General features: G+C 45.2%; 1 protein-coding gene and 1 long non-coding RNA gene across 2 annotated transcripts; one reads left to right on the forward strand and one right to left on the reverse strand.

Annotated features, from left to right (window-relative positions):
* Window positions 1-5,211: 5,211 nt before the first annotated feature.
* Window positions 5,212-9,680, reverse strand: LOC6499608 (Krueppel-like factor 2). The gene is made up of 3 exons (XM_001954266.4): window positions 9,545-9,680; window positions 5,522-7,764; window positions 5,212-5,454 (listed from the first exon to the last, which is right to left on the reverse strand). The coding sequence occupies exons 2-3, from the start codon at window positions 6,183-6,185 to the stop codon at window positions 5,216-5,218; spliced, it is 903 nt and encodes a 300-aa protein (XP_001954302.1). The 5' UTR covers window positions 6,186-7,764; window positions 9,545-9,680; the 3' UTR covers window positions 5,212-5,215.
* A 684-nt stretch (window positions 9,681-10,364) lies between these two features.
* LOC123257452 lies at window positions 10,365-11,090 on the forward strand. Its single transcript, XR_006507537.1, has 2 exons — window positions 10,365-10,922; window positions 10,992-11,090. It is a non-coding gene; the product is annotated as an uncharacterized LOC123257452 (long non-coding RNA).
* The last annotated feature ends 2,833 nt before the right edge of the window (window positions 11,091-13,923 follow it).

Below are 13,923 nucleotides of genomic sequence, written 5' to 3' on the forward strand. Positions count from 1 at the left end.
AGAATCCTAAAAATTCCACTAATGAATCAATTAAAAAAGAAAGCCATCTGGGTGGTTGCGTCTTGATGAATTGCCTGGAAACTGGCCCTTTCCCGAAATGTCACAACATTCATCCAACAGCAACTACGACGTTCCAGCTAATTACTTCTAGGGATCTTAAACACAGTAACCCGGACCACACGTTGTGCGGCAAATTCCAAGTGTCATCGCATAGAATTTCGCAAAGAAGTTAATTATCTTTTTTACTCGAATCTAAGGCACATTCGTCCTTCTGAGCGCCCCTGACGGATGGCTGTTTCCTTTCCAGGACAATGCAATGTTTGTGCATCATTGTCCCGGGCTCTGGCAAGCACTTCCTATTGCCTACTATGATCGAGCCAATTATGTCATCATTAGTTTCGATTAGTCCTTAGAGCTCACATTGATGGGAAAACGACCGGGCACTTCCGGCACCACCTACGGTTTGGCCTTTGGACCCGCTGTCCCGCTGGGCGATTCTCGGGTGCTGTTTTGGTTTGGTTTTCGGTCTGATTTCAATGAAATTGCGCAAGAATGATGGACGCGTTTTTGATCGAGGCTTGATCGAGGCATATCCTTCTGCCATCCGAAGCAGGACCCAAGGGAAAGCGAAGAATTTTTCAATGTTTTCATAGCCACTGGGTTATCTAAGCAAACAGCTTAGGACCATGTGTCAGGACCTTCCACTCTCCGGTTCCTAGGATCCTATATCGAGGTACAAATCAGACATATGTATAAGGAGAAAACATTATGCAAGTCGCGGCGTTAGGATTAGACCACAAATTGCGTACATTGGTGAGGTCAGATAATGGAAAGACAGGCTCATTAAGACCCAAACCCGGGCCAGATTACGGGCCACACAATCGACTTATTAAGAGTGTTTATGCAGATAAACTCATCGTTTAGCGAGTGTCGGGACATACCCACTTTTCCGCCTAGGATTGGCGGACAGACCCATGGAAAACACGATTGGAAACCGCTAAAGCCGCAGGATAAGCACCTAAGCTCGAAATCTTGTGCAACTGCAATGCTGCCGAAACCAGGCTGTGTAAACACAATTAACTGGAAAGTCTCGAAAGATTTATCAATAGAAATACCAACTTCAAGACCACAGGCCATACATAATATTCCACCACCCACGTTGCCCGGGTAGCCGCGAATACGTGGAACTGTGGCACCTTACTCCCGAAAAATCCGCTTGTTTACACGAATTGTTCCTTATTTTTTTTATAGATCAGGCCTATAGACCATATCCTATCATTGTGAAAGTATTTCCAGCAACCGCAAAACACATATTCGAAAAGAAAGCCAACAAGAGGGCCAGACAAACTGTCTCCTATTCTTGCTCCTGCTGGCTGTTGCTCCTGCTGGCCAATAAATTTCCCAATTAAATGGATCCTCTGACACTTTGTATAAAACGTCAGCCCCGGCTACTACCCCCCGCCTTCTCTCGGCTGTGTTGTTGTTACCTTCTCCTTCGCTCTGATATCATCCCTATCGCACTGCCCGAGGAGGTCCTGTGGCCCAAAGGCTGAATGAGGGATGAGGGTTGTTGGGTTGTTGTTGGGCGAGGGGTTGAAAACAGACATCGCACTGACTCGCCATGGACTGGCGCTGTGAAAGGTAGCAGGACCCGTTTTGCTACGCTGCGAACCCACCAAGACAGTTGACTCCATTTTTTATTCCTCCTCACTCGTTGCTCATTTCGATCCTTTGGCAATTGTTTGCTTTTTCTGCACTGTTTCTCGCCCAATTGCCATGGCCCGGCTATTGTAGAATTGCGAAATTATGGCCCGAATATTTCTCTATTAGTGGCACAAAAGACATTTCAATTTCTCACTTCGAGCATGCTGGGTGGCCGCCAAGAAAGTGGTCCTGGTACGATACCATGGCTCTGTTGCGAAATTTGTTTGGACCACCCGACGTCTCTTGTTTGGCCTCTTTGTGGTCTTGAATGGCTGATAGGATAGTGCCTCCTACGAGGCAATTGTTCCAAGACGTCACTGGGTTATTGATAAACGTCCCACTTTCTTGTTAGGAAGTAACTTCTTTCACACTCATGATACAAGGGCATTGTCTGCGAAACAAAGGCAACTTTCTTATAACTAGGTTTATTGGAATATTTGTTTATATTTTGGGATCTATTTAAAACAATCTTGTTTCAGTTTAAATTGAGAATTTGAATTCCTGAAAGGACATGAATGTCAATCAAAATTTTTTATAATATACAATCTATCTACAATATATGTTTCTCTTCAGTCATAATAGCAGAATAGGAACATTTCAGCAAGGAAATTGTAAGGTTTATGTATTTGGAACTACAACTTTACATAGGATGGCATAAGATGCCAGTATGAGCCACTGCGAAGGCTACATCTTCGCCAATAATTATCCGATTATTAAACGGGAAACCTGAAATGATTTGACGATCGATTCTCCGTAAATCTGCATCAAAATCTGGATGCAAAATATTTTTGAGATTTTTCATCAAATTTTCTTGGGGCCCCCTTCAAAAAAGGCTACACTCGCATTGGGGGCCAATATGGGCCACTGCGAAGGCTATATCTTCGTCAATAATCATCCGATTTGTAAACGGGATACCTTAAATGATTTGTCGATTGATTCTCCGTAAATCTGCATCAAAATCTGGATAAAAAATATTTTTGAGATTTTTCATCAAATTTTCTTGGGGTCCCCTTCAAAAAAGACTAGACATGCATTGGATGCCAATATGAGCCACTGCGAAGGCTATATCTTGGCCCATAATCATCCGATTTGTAAACGGGATACCTTAAAGGATTTGTCAATCGATTCACCGTAAATCTGCATCAAATTCTGGATGCAAAATATTTTTGAGATTTTTCATCAAATTTTCTTGGGGGTCTCCTTCAAAAAAGGCTAGACACGCATTGGGGGCCAATATGAGCCACTGCAAAGGCTATATCTTCGTCAATAATCATCCGATTTGTTAGCGGGATATCTTAAATGATTTTTCGATCGATTCTCCGTAAATCTGCATCAAAATCTGGATGCAAAATATTTTTGAGATTTTTCATCAAATTTTCTTGGTGGCCCCCTTCAAAAATGATGAGGCTCGCATGGAATGCCAATATAAGCCACTGCGAAGGCTATATCTTCGCCAATAATTATCCGATTTGTAAACGGGATACCTTAAATGATTTGCCGATCGATTCTCCGTAAATCTGCATCAAAATCTGGATGCAAAATATTTTTGAGATTTTTCATCAAATTTTCTTGGGGGCCCCTTTCAAAAAAGGCTAGACACGCATTGGGGGCCAATATGAGCCACTGCGAAGGCTATATCTTCGCCAATAATCATCCGATTAGTAGACGGGATACCTTAAATGATTTGTCGATTGATTCTCCGTAAATCTGCATAAATATGTGGATGCAAAATAGTTTTGAAATTTTTCATCAAATTTTCTTGGGGCCCCCTTCAAAAAAGGCTAGACACGCCTAGGGGGCTAATATGAGAAACTGTGAGGGATATATCTTCCCTAATAACCATCCGATTATTAAACGGGATACTTTAAATGATTTGTCGATCGATTTTCCGATGTACAATGTGAAATTTGTAACAGAAGTGATCAGGATGAGAAATGTACACTTCAGACTTAAACTGCCGAACGCCTATGTCAATCAAATATCCTTTTATAAATGGCCAGCAATAACGAAACAATTAAAGGCAATAGATAACACTATGAGAAATGGGTGTTTGAACTTGTTGCAGTGTCTGGGATTCGACTATTTGCCCAAGTGGCCAGAGTAACAGATTTGGATCGGTTTCAATCGACGTCATACATTATAATTCATTGTGTCACTTGTGAGACGTGGACTACGACGAGGACGACGTCGCACTGTCTGGGAGATGTAAGAAATTTTCTCAGGCGAACACACAGGTAGGAGACAGGTAGGTGTGTGAGAACTGCACGCCCCTATCAAGCGGACGCATTTGGCATTGTCCAGGACTTTTATTGAAAAACCTAGGACTCTAGGCAGTTGCCCACCGGTCTGCCATGGTGCACCAAATTGGCTTCAGAAATGCAGCCTATTGTCCGATCGACAGGAGTCACAATGAAATTGGCCAGGGATCGGTCCATCGGTCGATGGATTGCTCGTTCGCAGAACGAATTCCATAAACGAGCGTAAGTGCAGACATAGAGTCTGCAGAGTCCTATCGTCCTGTCGCATTGCTCAGGTGGGCCCATCCATTGTCCCTATGAATGACGCAACTTGTCAGGTGACAAATGTGGAGTCCGAGAGCAGGCCATTGTCCTAGATTTGGTTCTAGATCGATGAGCGACTGTGGGAACACTCTTCGCCAGATATCAGTTACTAGAGGCATTTAAAATAATTGTTCTCCAAATATCGATCTAGGCCATTTGGTTTCTGAATGCTATTTTGCAAAATTTTACCCAAAATGACTTGTAGATTTGAATCCTTTGATGGGTGCGGCGGGTGTCGGCTTTGAAATCGCCGGCATGACGGGTAATTTGCCAAATGATTCAGTTAACGGGTTGTGACACATCCTGTGGAAGTCATTAGTATGCAAACAAAATGGCGAAATGACAGCTCCTCGGCCTTCCATTGTCCCACCAAAGCCATTGAGAAGATAACTTCGTATATCTTTTTTGAAATGTTTTGTATTTTTTGGTGTAAACATAAATCGTATAATGCAACTCTGAATATTTAACTATAGAGCCTTAAGTCTAAGTACAAATTGTATATTGCTCGTAACTGCATTCAGCGTTTCAAAAAGTGAAAATATCAGCTTAGATCTAGTATATAGTATAGTTTTATGTATACATATATGGGTATCTCTTAAATCTCTTAATCGCTTAGCATATGAGAAAGGATCACTTAAGGAGGTATATTTACACATGTGCGGGAACTAGTCACGTAGCTGGAAGTGTAAATACGCTTTAAAAAATAAATATATCAATATTTGAATATATCGTCGTGGGTCGCGGTCCCTCAATCCCTCCCTGTCTTAGAGATTGATAGTGGTTGGATTGAGATTGCGCCAGGTACGGCTGAGGTAGATCTGTCCAAGATTGGTTATTGGCCGGCATTTGAGTTTCGTTTGTGGAACGTTTCTGTTGAGACTTTAAAGCGGGCAAGCGCTTCACAGATCGCTAGGAGGCGGCATCATCCGCGGGTTCATCTTCTACCCGTTTCAGTAGCCGTACAGGTAGGGGTACATGGGCACAAAGATGGCCGGGCCCAGTTGGCGTTCCTGCGGCATGTGCGTCTTCATGTGCTTCTTGAGATGGTCGCGGCGTCCGAACTTCTTTCCGCAGGCGTTGCACGGATATGGCCGGAGCCCGGAGTGGATGCGCTTGTGGCGCGTCAGTTCCTCGTTGCGGGTGAAGGTCTTGCCGCAGGTGTCGACGTCGCACTTGAAGGGGCGTTCGCCTGTAGAGATAAAGGATATGCGTGAGTAAACCTGATCCAGAGGAGGAGGTGGAGGTGTGTTACTTACCGGTATGGATGCGGATATGGCCCTTGAGCTGACCGTTGTTGGAGAAGGCCACGTCGCAGTGTGGGCACTTGAACTTTTTGGGGCGCTGCTTGCGGGCGTTCAGCGCCTTCAGCTGAGCATCTTCTGCCATGACACGGGCGTACTCCTGCTCCATCAGGCCCAGGGTGAAGGGATCCATGCCGAAGCCTGCGGCAGCAGCAGCAGCGGCGGGAGTATTGACAGCGGCGGCAGCGGCAGCAGCGGCGGCATAGTAGAGATCACTTGCCGGCGGCAGGAACGGTGCCTGCTGCGGCTGAGGCACGGCGGAGGAGGGGCAGGCGGCGTTGGTCGGATGGGGGAAGGCGGGCTGCGGCGCCACATCCAGTAGGGGTGTGGAGGTGCGGGTGTAGCTGCTGTGGTTCAATCCATCCTCGTAGCTGGATTTGCTGCTGCGCGACGAGGAGGATGACGCGGATGAGGAATCGCGGTCGCTATCGTGTCCAAAGCTGCTGCTGGCCAGCTCCGTCTTGATGGTAAGGGTTCCCGGCTCTGGCATCGGCTCTGTCTCCATTTGGCGTTCCTGCTTCACGGCCCGAGTCGTTGGAGCCGGAGACTGGCGCTGCGTATCCCAGGGACGGAATAGGCGCGAGTAGGTTTGGGGAGGATGCAAGTTAACCGTCGACATTTTCGTAGGTTTCTAGACAAGAGTCTTCTTTTTACGTCACTGAAGCACTTGGTAGGTGGATTGTAGGTGGGTTGTGAAAACACTGTACACGGATTTCGGATTGGTTTGTGGCAAGCGAAGCTGTGTGTGCGCTGCAAGATCTCAACTCGAACTGAGCTCTCCTCCGCCGCCAGCGCACAATTTAAAGAGATTTCTCGTTCATTGAGCGCGGCCAGGACTCTGGCAGCGGAACTACCTAGCTGCCTACCTACGCACACACACACACACACTCACATATACACATGAAACGCACACATACGCGCGCGCAAGTCCTGCGCTCACGTACCCTTCGCGAGGGTCGCTTCATTCATCGATTTGTTGTCTGTCTGCCTCTGGGTTGGCTGCTCCGGGGTTGGTTTTTGCCACTTTCCGCTCAATAATGGCGGCCTCACACGCACACACACCACTGCAGGCTAGTACATAAGCATTTCGTATATGAAGGTCCTTAGAAGTCCTGCGGTTTCCTCAACTTTCGCTTTCAAGGGGGGGTTTTGTTATTTTCTTTAGGATTTAAAATATATTAAAAAATATATATTTCTAAAATATTTTATTAAACTTTAAATTATAACTTAAAGATTTAATATCTTTAGGAACTCATTACAAAAGTAATTTATAAAAAAATACAAAATGAACTTCAAAAACAAAAAGTTCATAAAAATACATACAGAATTCATAAAAATCTTCTTTTAAAATTGATTTTCCAAAAATGATTTTCCAAGGTTTCAATGTATATTCCCCCCTTAATTGTGATATCCTCTCAACTCTCCACTATCCTCCGCCTATGTAAAAAATATATAATCGTATAGTATCTATTTTTGCGGAAGATTCCCCGCGGGGTGGCTTCGGATTTCTGGGAAACTTTAAGTGAAGCATTCACGATTAAGAATTATACGCTTACCCACCGCAAACCCTCAGCGCCTCCCGGGTTGTTGGCAAGGGGGCTTGGCTTTGGCCTCCTTTCCCGTTCCCATCCTCATAGTCATCCCCGGAGCTTCACTTCCCCGGAAACAGACACAGAAACCCTGTTAAATTTGTAACTCGGTTATCGGTGGGTCGGTTATCCTGGCTCTACCCGGGCAGGGATGGCAATTTATTATTGAATTAAGTGCTTCTGTCGAGGAGGGATGCCGTCGACACTACCAAATATGCAAAGTGGGCTTCGGGGATGGGTGTCCAGGACAGAAGCGTCCATGGATACACAATAAGCCACAAAAACACAAAAGTTGTAGCTATTGCCTCGGGGGCTTGACACTCGAGGGCTGTTGCAAAAGGTTTGAGCTTGTATAACGGCGCCATCGTCCTAAACTTTATCTTTTGGGGATGCTCCCAGGAAAACTTTACTACCGTCGGTAGGCGTTTGCCTAACGCGATTCGGGTCCAGATTAATTTCAGGAGATACGCAGCACAATCCATAATGTGGGGGAAGCGAAAGTTTTACATTTGAGTGCACGCAGATATTTGAATGTATCCAAAGGTTTCCTCACAGTAATTTTTTTTCTTTGAATAGGATTTGAAATTGGGGAGGCACGTAAAGGCGTTTCTGAAACAAAAAATGTTGACAAGTTTTATATAAAATTTTCACTCATGATTTAATATTTTCAATTGTGTAGTGTTAGTCTTAAAATCTATAGATTTTCAAAGTTTTAAGCATTAATTTATGAACCTTAAAGGACTAAATAGGATGGGTCTGTATGAAAAAGTACTCTATTTTTACGAATAGCTTTATTTAATTTGTATATTTAAAACACTAATGCTTCATACAAAGTTTTTTAAAGATAATAAAATGAAACCAATACACAATAATAGATGTTACAAAAAACCTTAATTATAAAATATAAAAAAAATTGTTTTGCTTTAAAAATAAATTCAAAATCAAGATGGAAAATTAAGATACAAATCAGGAAATAAAACTGCATGGCTATATAGTATGCAATTTAAAAGGAGTTTCGATGGAAAAATGTCTTTCAAATTGCCTAATTTTGTAGTTCTAATCATGATTCAATGGATATATTTTGGTATAGTGATATATGGCATCAATATACCATTGTATCATTGTTCTAAAGTAATGAAGAATACTCTCCTAGCTATGACTAGCAGTTAAAGCTCGATGAGAAACCATGATTAGAATAATACATATATTTAAATTACCATTTTCCGAATTTCATTAACATTATTTCTAGTTAATTTTAATATCCTTCAAATGTGCTTCCCTTGAATTAAACCTTAAGATGACCTCAATCTTGAAAAGCTGCAATAGCAAATCCCGCGCTCTGTAAGCCTTCTGCCCTCTCATTTAAGACAAAGGAGAAATCATTTGGATTAAGTGCAACTGCATTGTTCTGCAGCGCTAATGAGTGCGGCGGCCTGCCGGGTGTCTTAAATGTCCTGGTTCGGATTGTATAGGGTTAGGTAGGCATCCGGGAAGGAGGAGATTTTAGTACCTGCCATAAAGCGCAGATTTCATTCAAGAGTCCGAGACCAGTTCGAAGGATTCATTCATATGTAACGAACAGTCATGGCGCGAGAATCCTGTACTGACAAATTCGGGTGAGACGGGAGGTGCACGCTGTCGCCGGCCTAGACCTCGTCGGCTAGTGGGTGGGTCCCTCTAAAACTCCTCTCTCTCCCTACAGGATCCCTGCTGTCCATCATAGAATCTCGAATTTGATCGAACGCGTGCCTCGCCTGTCGAACAGCGCAGGCTTACCAATCCACTCTCTCAAAAACTTTCGGCCCGCAAGCGGTCCAAGGTAGCCCCCTGGATCGATCAGGTGACGGCATGGCGGCTGCAAATCAGACTCGGCTGTACTTTCTTAGCACATTATAAACATTTTATTACTTCTAATCCACATTCTAATCCACCCTTAACTACTAACCTTACAATCTTAACCTAACTGCTAAACTTCATTCGATATCTCTTAAAACTAGGGTATAGGTACTAAATTACAACAAAACTTCAATCAAAATCTCTTAAATCTGAGGCATAGGAACTAAATTACAGCGAAACTTCAATATTCAAACATTAGAGAATCTTAATTGCAACAATTTGGCAATAAAACCCGTAAAGAGAAGGTTGGATGTCTTCACACCCGCTAACCTGCACGCCCGCGTGAGAAAATTCGCGTGAGGGACGTGGGATGGAATCGGGGTTCCGGCCCCTGAGCTTGGGAGCGACGAGATGACTTATTTGCTTATACTGATTCAGACTACCGCTGTAGACTCAACGCGTGGATCATGCCCGAGCTTGGGATTCTCCAAAGGATGCAGACGGCAACGAATGATTCTACCTCGGGGAAATTTAACTATGTTTTCTCACTCACCACTTCGTCCTGTTGTTGCGATGATGAAAGCGCTTTCCTCATGCCACCTGTAGGGGAGTGGTACAAAATTTAAGGGTCGCCAGATGCTTCCCGATATTCTTAAGACTAACAAGGAAAGAGTCTCTACGTCATCGCCATCACCTTTCACTTCCAACCCCAACTTCTCCCCCCCCCTCCCCCACTCCCTCCCCTCTCTATTCAATTTTCTCCCCCCCCCCCCCCCCCCCTAACCCCCCCCCCCCTTCCCAAACCCCCCCCTCCTACCCTCCCAAACCACACACCACTCATCCCCTAACATCACTACAAACCTTTCTCCCCCCAATCTTCTTACACCAAACACCTCCCCACCCCACCAAACCCTCTCCCCTCCCCCCCCCCCCCCCTTATCCCCCCACCCTACACCCCTCTTAACTTACCCCCCCCCCACCCCCACCATAAATCCCCCATCCCAAAAACCCCCCACCCCTCCCCCCCATCCCTCCAACCCACAAACAAACCACCCACCCCAGAGACCCACAAACACCCCACCCCACCCCCACCAACAAACCCCCCACACCACCCCCACCCCCAACCCAACACCCCCCCCCCCCCCACCCCCCCCCCCCCCCCCCCCCCCCCCCCCCCCCCCCCACCCCCCCCCCCCCCACCCCCCCCCCCCCCCCCCCCCCCCCCCCCCCACCCCCCCCCCCCCCCCCCCCCCCCCCCCCCCCCCCCCCCCCCCCCCCCACCCCCCACCCCCCCCCCCACCCCCCCACCCCCCCCCCCCCCCCCCCCCCCCCCCCCCCCCCCACACCCACAACCCACCCCACACACCTCCGTGTTCCTTCGAGTCCGCTTCGCACCGTTGCTGTCTTTTTGTTTTCCTCAATATCGCCTCGAATACCTTCGGTGTCGCCGGTTCACGTGGAAAAGAACGCAAGCTTCACGCCGCCATTCGGACCTACCTCACACCGGTTCGATCGTACATGATCCCCCCTGTCGCTGGGCTGCCAACTCCTGTAACTTTACCCCTATCGATATTTTTCGGCGTTGCCACCTCGACCATCTCTGCCTGCCTCTGTTACACATAAACAGGGATTGTCAAGAGCAGGGCCGGCGATCTGGGTGGATCGGTGGGTGGACGGCGTGGTCGAGTGCAGGGATCAATGGTGTCGGGCAGGTAGAATCGTAGTATATGTAGTGGGTGGTGGTGAGGTGAGCCATAAAAAATCCACAAGCTTATATTTGCGTAGGCTGGGACTTAGGCTTTCGACCGCTCGGGACTTTCCCCTGTTTATTCTTTAAGTAATGAGCACTGGAATTTCCGCGCAATAGTCTCAAAGATCGACGACAGATCGTAAACTGCCACCTACCTAACACAATGCAGGACTCGTAAACGGTAAGAAAGGAAGTTATAAAATAATTAGATATCGCAAGCCGCCTGGCCAATGGTCACTTTCATTCATAGAATGCTGGGATGCGGTGCCAAATACCTGAGTCTGCGCCAGAGCCAGAGCCTAAGGACTCGCTCACAGGAAGGGCACTCATCAGATAAGCAAAGGGCGTCATATTCATATTTAGATTAATTAGGAAATTTCATGTGAGTGCTACCACGCCACATTTGTGGGGAAAGTACGCAGTCTGTTGGAATAGGATAGAACCGCGCCGGCGACGCAATCAGGGGAAAACACATGTGCCTATCCTAACCAAACTCCAGCTTGGCATCGGAACTTGCCATCCTGTTGTCCTGTTTATCGTCCTCCTAGTCGCATCCGCAGATAAGCCTCCGGTTCGATGGTCATGTGTGATTTTGGCCGGTACCAAGAGGAACCAAGATTAGGTGCAATCCCAATCCGCACCAGATCAGGATGAGTACATCCTCTTCAAGGGAGACTGTATTAAGACTCGATCCCTGCTTAAGATTCAGCCACTACTAGGTTCAATGATTAAACTTTAATCTATGATTTAAGTTTCTGTAACAAATCGTTAGACATCATGATCTGTAAAATGAAATATAATCTTTTTTATACTGTTTAAAATCTTAAATAACTTAATCAAAACTATGTTTCAGTTGTATTAATTTTACTGACTAATAGTTTCGGAAAACATTTGGAAAAAAGTTTGAAAGCTGTTTGATTAGCTGCAAAACTTGAAATCTTATTTGTAAAGAATCATTCATAACATGTACAAATATTGAATATTTCTACTCTTTTATGTTATCTTTCATTTAAAATTATTTTTCGGTTAAGATTAACTTATATTAATTAAAAAGTATAAACAAATATTAAACAACAGGGTTCATCAAATGTATTTAAGCAGCTAGGTATTTAAAAATATGAAGAGTCAAAACAGAGTCCGTTGCAAATACTTTTGAAAGGAGTAGACAATTTGGAAGTATTCATACATTTAATATATATAAAGTATAAAGTATATTTAAATATTTAAACAAATTATGAATTTGAATAATAGTTTCTCATAAATTTGTTGTAAAGAATTTAATATTTGTATGTTTGTAATGTTTGGACGTCTCTCGTAGAAATCAAAAAGTACTTTTGGATTATATTTCTATTAGAAAAAGATTTCTTGCTGAAAAACTGTACAGATGCTCCAAGTCGGTCGCGTCCAGTAAAGGCCCTAATGGGCGTTCCAAGGGCAGCACGCATCTGGACAAAGTGAACTTCCCCGATATGGGTGTGAATGGCGGCTCGAACCGAATCCGAAGGGGAGGAGAGTTAACTTGAAGGCAAAAACATAAATCAAATCTGTTTTTTTTTTCAAGTGAATGCACTCGACTAATTCCTGCGGCGAACGCGCCAAAATGGGCCGCGGACTCGGCCGCTTCGGTTGTGGTTGTCCTTTTTGGGAATCCGTCGACACAGAGCAGGGCCAACAAAAGGAAGGACCCAATAATACACAGACACAAGTATCGATGAACATTTATCCCGTGACACCGCGACTCGCCGCGAGCGACCACAAAAGCAACCCCGACCAGGAGGCCTTTTTGACTTCCCCCGCCGCTCGCTCGAGTCATGATCGCTGCTCCTTTATCCTTGGACTTCCCCCCCAAAAAAACTACTTTCCTTTGGCGCACGCGGCCATTCTTGGCTCGGATACTGTTTGGGGCATGCCACGGCGGCAGCTGGGCCAGCCCTCTCGCTCTCTCGCCCATGAACGCAACCCGCCGCGGCGTATCTGTGTGCGTGTCAGCAGCTGTGGAAGAGGAAGGGGGCAGGACACAGCAATGGCGTTTCCAGATTGCCCCGCCTCCTGAACGCGTTTCGGGCGCGTTTTTTGTCGCCGGCACAGCGACCGCATTGAAAGTCAAAACAGTTGTGAAAATCCTCGACAAAATTTCAATTTCCTTACCGTATCCCATATTCCAACCACTGAAATAGCACTTAACCCCAAATCCAATAATCCGCTTGTAATGCATTTCATTCAGAGGACGGCAACTGACCATTGTCCTGAATGTCCTGCGGCGTTTTTCCATTTGAATATCCATGCGGGCAAGGATGGCAAAGTGTTGACCTCGACGTGTAATCGTTCTATTATTAACAGATCTCTCCTCTCACTGTCTCTTGGAAACAATGTCACAGTTGTGCTGGACTGATCCATTGGCTACCGACTAAAGTGATATTTTATTTACCTGCCCGGGATTAAAGGGATTGTCGGCTTACAACACCTTTGAGGGCGCTGAAATTGGAGTGGGTTAAGTTTTGGCAATAGTGAAAAATCGGAGTAAACTGAGGGCAAAGATTAACTATAGTTTAAATCTATAACCTAGTATTTGTATTTAAGTTTTGAACTACTAACCTAGGAGAATCATACTTAGAAACCATAACGTTTCTCTCTTATAAGGAACTAATATTCTTACTTAAGAACCTGTAGATCCATTGAATTTCTTGTAAATTTTGTGTAACAGAGAATTGTATCATAAAGAAGTTTGTAATATACATATTTCTATTAATAAACTTCCTTGAATTTCCTTCATCTGAGTTAGTTCATTGAGTGTGGAATGTGGTACGGGTGTTCAACCTTATTCAATTGACCGCATGACACGCTTATGCTTATGTATAGCCGACTTAGAGTATGAAATCGCCTTAGGATTGAAAGATTTGTGCCCCGAATACGTGCAAATCGTTAACAATTGTCGCTCCCCCAGCACACCAAGTAGCCGAGAACCAAAGGCAACGGCTCGAGCCTTGATCCGCCTAGTAAACTAAAGGACACTTTCCAGAGATTGGTCATAAGTGGCTGGGTTCGCCCATAATGGAGAGCAAAGTCAAATGCAAATTGAAATGTGCCAAAATCTGACAAAAGACGGGAGTTCCTCAGAACGCACATTCAATGCTACCGTTGTCCTGTGTGCGCTGTTGACCCGGCCAGGACCAGGACCCGTG

The sequence above is a fragment of the Drosophila ananassae genome, chromosome 2L, assembly GCF_017639315.1.
Source record: "Drosophila ananassae strain 14024-0371.13 chromosome 2L, ASM1763931v2, whole genome shotgun sequence".
In the NCBI taxonomy this organism is placed as follows: Eukaryota; Metazoa; Arthropoda; class Insecta; order Diptera; family Drosophilidae; genus Drosophila; species Drosophila ananassae.

What these genes read in the sequence shown, in the direction of transcription:
- LOC6499608 (XM_001954266.4), bottom strand. Translation starts at nt 6,185, where the DNA reads ATGTCGACGGTTAACTTGCATCCTCCCCAAACCTACTCGCGCCTATTC. An exon ending in CCATATCCGCATCCATACCG is followed by an intron (nt 5,455 to 5,521) that starts GTAAGTAACACA and finishes TTATCTCTACAG; the next exon opens with GCGAACGCCCCTTCAAGTGC.